The sequence below is a fragment of the Buceros rhinoceros genome, unplaced genomic scaffold (genome assembly GCF_000710305.1).
Source record: "Buceros rhinoceros silvestris isolate BGI_N320 unplaced genomic scaffold, ASM71030v1 scaffold35332, whole genome shotgun sequence".
Lineage (NCBI taxonomy): Eukaryota > Metazoa > Chordata > Aves > Bucerotiformes > Bucerotidae > Buceros > Buceros rhinoceros.
This window is the reverse complement of record NW_010401298.1, coordinates 40,508-46,796: the sequence shown is the minus strand read 5'-3', so window position 1 is coordinate 46,796 and position 6,289 is coordinate 40,508. Positions and strand designations below refer to the sequence as shown.

Here is a 6,289-nt window from a genome sequence, read left to right as displayed (position 1 = left end):
AACAGCTAAGATATGCATTTACACAGAGTGATACATGCACAAAATCCTTATGACTCCTTTAGCTAGCACCTCGCAGGAAAATCCATGAAGGTTTTCTGAAATACCAACTGCTCGATATATTCTAGTCCTTGAACAGCATAAGTTACCACTGTTTGCAATGCATTTCTAAGGCATTTCCCCCCCTGCCTGCTAACAGTAATCCCCTGGGAATTTATTTTCAATAGCACAAACTTTCAAGTAAAAAAAAAAAAAAAAAAAAAAAAAAAAAAAAAAAAAAAAAAAAAACCCAAAACCTGGTAGAAGCCGAAAGCAAGTTTAGAGAGAGGTCTGCCTTGTTTCATAGTACAAGCACATGGCTGGTATATATTTAAGAATGACAGTGCTGTCTTTCAGTGCTGCTGCCCACAATGCTTGGAAATATATCCTTTCAGTATGCGAAGACATATCCTCTACGAAGCACCCAGATAAATCAGTTCACCCTCGGCTGTAACTAAACGCTGTCTAGTGACTTGTGATCGACAGGGCTTTACCCTCTGACAGCCAGATTCATTGTTGGGACAGCAACCAATCGTCGGGTTTGACGACATGAGCCTAATCAAAGTTGGAGTATAAAAAGCCCCCTTAGAATATATAAGGTACACCAGTGTGGCAAGCTGTCTCTCAGATTGCGTTTGCTTTCACGGATCTTTAGTACCGAAAGGGAAAGGGGGAGGGAAAAGAAAAAAAAAAAAAAGGGAAAAGCGCTGCACTGAATGTGAGATCATGCAAAAGCCGGTGATCTGTGTTTATATTTACCTGTTCGTGCTGATTTCAGTTGATCCGGTGGCTCTTGATGGCAGTAGTCAGCCCACAGAGAACGCTGAAAAAGATGGACTGTGCAATGCTTGTACGTGGAGACAGAATACAAAATCTTCCAGAATAGAAGCCATAAAAATTCAAATCCTCAGCAAACTGCGCCTGGAACAAGCTCCTAACATTAGCAGGGATGTTATTAAACAACTTTTACCCAAAGCTCCTCCACTACAGGAACTGATTGATCAGTATGACGTCCAGAGAGACGACAGTAGCGATGGCTCTTTGGAAGACGATGACTATCATGCCACCACCGAAACGATTATCACAATGCCTACAGAGTGTAAGTAACCCTGCTGCTTTCAGCTCCCACCGCTCCTCCGAGAGAGTTGTCTCCCTGCCGTAGAGCCACGCAACTCCTCCTCGGGCTCTCCCAACAGGCTGCTGGCTGAAGTCTGCTAGAGGGAGGGAGGAGAGCGTTATTTCTAAAGAATGCGAGCCAGGTTCAGATGACCGTGTTGTGATCCTTTGTTTTACTGTTCGGTTTTTGGCTCCTTATAATGTGAATGCCCTGTGGCACGTAGGATTTGCCCACTGCCTTAGAAAGCACAGGGAGATCTGCAGTTTAGTTGACTTTGTTATCTGCGGTGCTCAGGGCATTTCCTATCACAAATGCAATGTAGAAGTGCAGATAATGAGAGGACTCTCTTTTTCTGAGGGAGGTTTCACTACCCAGCATTTTTAGGAGCAGTAGAAAGCAGCAGAAATACAGCTTAGAGCACTGGACCTACCTGACTGCAACGTGCTATAGCAAGTGCAAGCAGAGAGTTAAATTCTTGCCTCTTTGCTGCTCCCATAAACTAGCACCACCCACCTCTGAGTTAAAACTATACGTTTAAAGCAAATAAGTGCGTAACAGACTTAAATGTTAAAATGTCCATGCTCTAGCGATCGGCTCCAGTAGTCGTGCCAAGGAAGAATGAAGGCATTTACTGAATGAGCAGATTCTGAGTTATCTTCTGAGTGCTAAACATCTGCTACGGCTCCTATCAAGTATCTTTTGCACAGCTAATACTATAGTATCTCATGTTCTTCATCAGCTAAAGTATTTGGCTATGGCAGCTGTTTTTTTAAATGACAGAATATGATGTCAAAAAGGAAAAAGATGACAGGACATCTCAGGCATGTTAGCAGTCACAGGTATCGTTACAACACGCATAAGAATAACGTCAGCTGCTCTAAAAAGTGACTTTGTCTGTGAAAATTTTCGTCTTATGAATGAATAAGATGTGTGCTGAATATCAATATGTTACTGCAGCCTTATCACAAAGCTGAGGTCTGCCAGCAGTTTTATTCCAGCCCGTTATATCTAAGGCTTTATAACTATTTGTAATTAAACTGTTACATAATTACAGCGGCTGAAGAAAAGACACTGTGCTTCATTGATCTGAGTTCATTTCCTACGTTTTATAAAAAGCCCTTGAACTATTTTAAAGGCACTAAAGAGACAGGTATCTTAAGTGGTGAGATTTATGAATGTCAAAGCCCTGCACCGTTTCAGATTAGCATTACCCATTTTATCCTGGCATGGAAAGATACTGCCGTGACTAGGTATGACAGCTGCATTGTAGGCTACAGGAAGGGGGAACGCAGCCCTGCACGTGACTTTCCCATAATATTGTTCAGACGAATAGAAAACAAAATGATCTTTAGATTAATGCTCTCTTAGTTATTTTTTAATTTCTTTTCTCAATAGGAAAAAAAGTGTTCATGTAGTTTGCCCACGGCTGCTTCTGTTTGTGTGACATGTGGCACACTACTGCTGTTTAGTAAATGAGGAATAACTAGATCACCACACACACGGTTAGTCAGCTTATGCCAAGCTGCTACTCGGCATCTTTAGGAAGGTCCTCAGGAGGTGACCAGCAGAAGTCAAGTGGAATAGGCTGTGACCTCTCCTCAGGTAGTTTTTATCTGGGAAAGAGGCTTTTTTGCAGCCATACAGGTCAGCCCACAGCACTGGTACCACTGGTCAGAGCCCTGAGCACGCTCAGGACTGCAGAGGTCCTCCTCAGTGTGCATCTGGTGATGATTGTCCATCATTTCCAAGTTTCAGCCTGAGCACACTGCTGCTCTGCTTAGCCTAGGGAGCAGAAGGTACCAGCTAGAGTTAGTTCAAAAGTCATGAGCCAAACCTCATTTTAGCCTATTTACAAAACAATCATCGGTTCCTTGTCACAGGAGGTTTCTTTTAGGTGACAGCATAGTGATTTTGTGGACATCCGTTAAATTTAGTGTAGAGCGCTGACCACAGAAAATTGATTAAATTAAATCCACTTTGTTACTGGTACAGTTCATAACGTACTGTAAGACTTCCTACATGGTCTGGAAAAAAATAAAACTGGGTTTATATATGCGTATTTCTTTCTGTTCCCTGTTCAGTAATCTGTTCTTTCCATTCATTTATAGCTGATTTTCTTGTACAAATGGAGGGAAAACCAAAATGTTGCTTCTTTAAGTTTAGCTCTAAAATACAATATAACAAAGTAGTAAAGGCACAATTGTGGATATACTTGAGGCAAGTCCAAAAACCTACAACGGTGTTTGTGCAGATCCTGAGACTTATTAAACCCATGAAAGACGGCACAAGATATACTGGAATCCGATCTCTGAAACTTGACATGAACCCAGGCACTGGCATTTGGCAGAGTATTGATGTGAAGACAGTGCTGCAAAATTGGCTCAAACAGCCTGAATCCAATTTAGGCATCGAAATAAAAGCTTTTGACGAGAACGGACGGGATCTTGCTGTGACTTTCCCAGGACCAGGTGAAGATGGACTGGTAAGTTTACCTAGAAAAATACCATTTACTTATCTTGCATTTTACTGGAAAGCATTTGTGTCTTAAGGATAAAATAGAGGCATTGTTCAGGAATGGAAGGTGAAAGTTCTGCATATTCAATTCTGTCATTCTTTGCTCTTCGATCCTGTCAAAATCAATAGATTTAAATGTGCCTCTATTTCCCTGTTAGAAAACCTGAGACAAATTGCAGTTCTTCAGAGCGATGTTGAGAGGTGTTAACTGGGAAGTGGTTTGGTAACACTGATGGATGGTACTGTCAAAGTAACATGCTTTTCAAATTTGAGTGCTAATACTGCTTAATAAGCAGTTATTTTACATAAAGCTAAAAGAACAGTCATTAGCTTCTCTCATTCATAGAAAGTTGCTTCTGATATTGCTGAGAAAGCGAGAGAGGTTCTCCCTGCTCTGTATGCATGTGTTTTCTGTTAACAACAGCAAGAATCCTCTATGTTCATGAAAGTGATGTTATGAACAGATCATCTTCACAACGTTGAGTCCTGCACCTTTTAGTGTGTGATAGAGCGCATCATTCCACCTGTTAGAAATGCGCAAATGGAGAAATTCTGCTTGATACAATAAATGAGTCATAAAATAACTAACTAAAATAATTTCTGAATACTATATAGGTAAAACAACTATCTGGCTTATTTTTGTAAGTACAGATGAACAAATTAAGTCTGGAGCGTACCGGTGAATCTACAGCATTTTCCTTATTATTCTTTTCTGCAAATCACTAATCATCTACAACCTGTAAAAATTCCTGAACCTATCACTGCTAAAACAATCACAGCGAGGAAATCCCTCCTTTTGAATAAAGTATAAAGAAGTATTATTTTACTTCTATGCAGTAGATCAATCTGCTTATCACAGAATCACAGACTCATTTAGGCTGGAAAAGACCTTTAAGATCGTCAAATCCAGCCCTATTGATGTAGCTGTGTAATTTAACTTAGCAATATAAGGCAGTTGAAGAACTTAAAGGAAAAACGCCGTGATATCTTAATTGTAGATCCGGTGTAGATGTGGATCTCCCATGCTTGAAGCAGGCCAGCTGGATGTCATGACATGGAACGCCCTCACCACCTCCATGCGTACAAATACCCAGCGCTGTGTTTTCACACGTGTGGATAACCCCTGGTTATCCTCATCTGTAAAACCAAACCGATTCAGCAGCAGGGCAGGGTTAGATGCATGGCTGATAATGGGAAAGGAAATTTCTCTTCGCTTCCCTCCAGCTCCTCTCTGGCAGCTTCCGGTACAGGGATGCTGCTCTCACCAAAGCCCTCTCATACCATTTACCTTTGGGAGGAGCATCTCAAGCAGCTGCACAACTTTCAGCTGTATAGGTGGGTATCTTGGAAGGGACAACCCATGTAACAAAGTTAGTTGGGCTGTTATCTACTCCTAAAGAATGCCCTCCTTCATGGGACGCCCCAAGGGGCAGGGCCCGTGCCAAACTGACATATGAGGCTGAAATTGGTACGTGGAAGGGAGGAAATTTCTGGAACAGTTTCAAACTGGTGGTTGTGAAGGTTGCAGTTTCTTCTCAGTAGGAGGCATATGGCTCAGAGATCTGCCAGATGTATATTCCTGGCCACAGGGCTTCTTCAGGAGTCAAAATATTAGCTCTCCCTTCAAATCCAGGACAGCAAATTCATTCCTCTGGCAGAGGGGGAAGCTGTGAAGTACACGTAACCTGTATGAGCAAGTGAAACACTGTATTTCTACTGCTACTGCAGTCATTCAAGCATGACAGCAATTACGAAGTAAATTTTGTTGTCCTTGGTCTGGACAAAAAGCCTTCCATGGCCTCCAGAAGGGCTGAACCCCATATGATTTCACTGGAGGGAATTCCAGAAGGACTGACAAACGGGAGACCCAAAGGGCAGTTGGTCCTGCCCTTTAAAAGTTTTTGAAGTTCTTTGTTTCCTTTTGGGAGTTCAAACAAAAACCAAACCAAACCAAAAAAAGTAGCTCTTATCATGGAGTTTAAATCAAACAAAAAAACCCCACACATCAAGAGTGAAAAATCCAGTATCCTCTGAATTCTTGAAACATTCTTGTAGCAGTTAACAGAGATGATGCTAGCACTGAGATAATGGTGATTTGAGGAACAGATACTCCGGAATTAAAGCTCTCTATAGGGACACTGCAGGGAAATGCTTGCCCTCAGGGTGAAAAATAGTAATAAACCTTGAGCAGAGGTCAAACGGGGCAGTGATTTGCAGGATGATGAAGTTTTGTTTGCAAACGTGATTGAAGAATATTAATTTGATACATCTAGGTCTGAAATACGATTTACTTGCATGTTTTTGCTGAACTTAGGCTTACCTCAGTAATGCTTCTGATTCCTTCTGATTCCTCCTCCCCTCACAGAACCCATTTTTAGAGGTCAGAGTTACAGACACACCGAAACGGTCCCGCAGAGATTTTGGCCTTGACTGTGATGAGCACTCGACAGAATCCCGATGTTGTCGCTACCCGCTGACAGTGGATTTTGAAGCTTTCGGATGGGACTGGATTATCGCACCTAAAAGATACAAAGCAAATTACTGCTCTGGAGAATGCGAATTTGTATTTTTACAAAAATACCCACACACCCACCTTGTACACCAAGCAAACCCCCGCGGTTC

At 41.9% G+C, this 6,289-nt stretch overlaps 1 protein-coding gene across 1 annotated transcript in view; it reads left to right on the top strand.

The window, feature by feature from the left end:
- The first annotated feature begins 762 nt into the window (after window positions 1–762).
- Window positions 763–6,289, top strand: part of MSTN (myostatin) — a 5,726-nt gene continuing 199 nt past the window's right edge. The window contains exons 1-3 of the mRNA XM_010132223.1: window positions 763–1,135; window positions 3,262–3,635; window positions 6,033–6,286. Coding sequence (XP_010130525.1) covers window positions 763–1,135; window positions 3,262–3,635; window positions 6,033–6,286 — 1,001 coding nt within the window. The remainder of the gene's footprint in view (window positions 1,136–3,261; window positions 3,636–6,032; window positions 6,287–6,289) is intronic.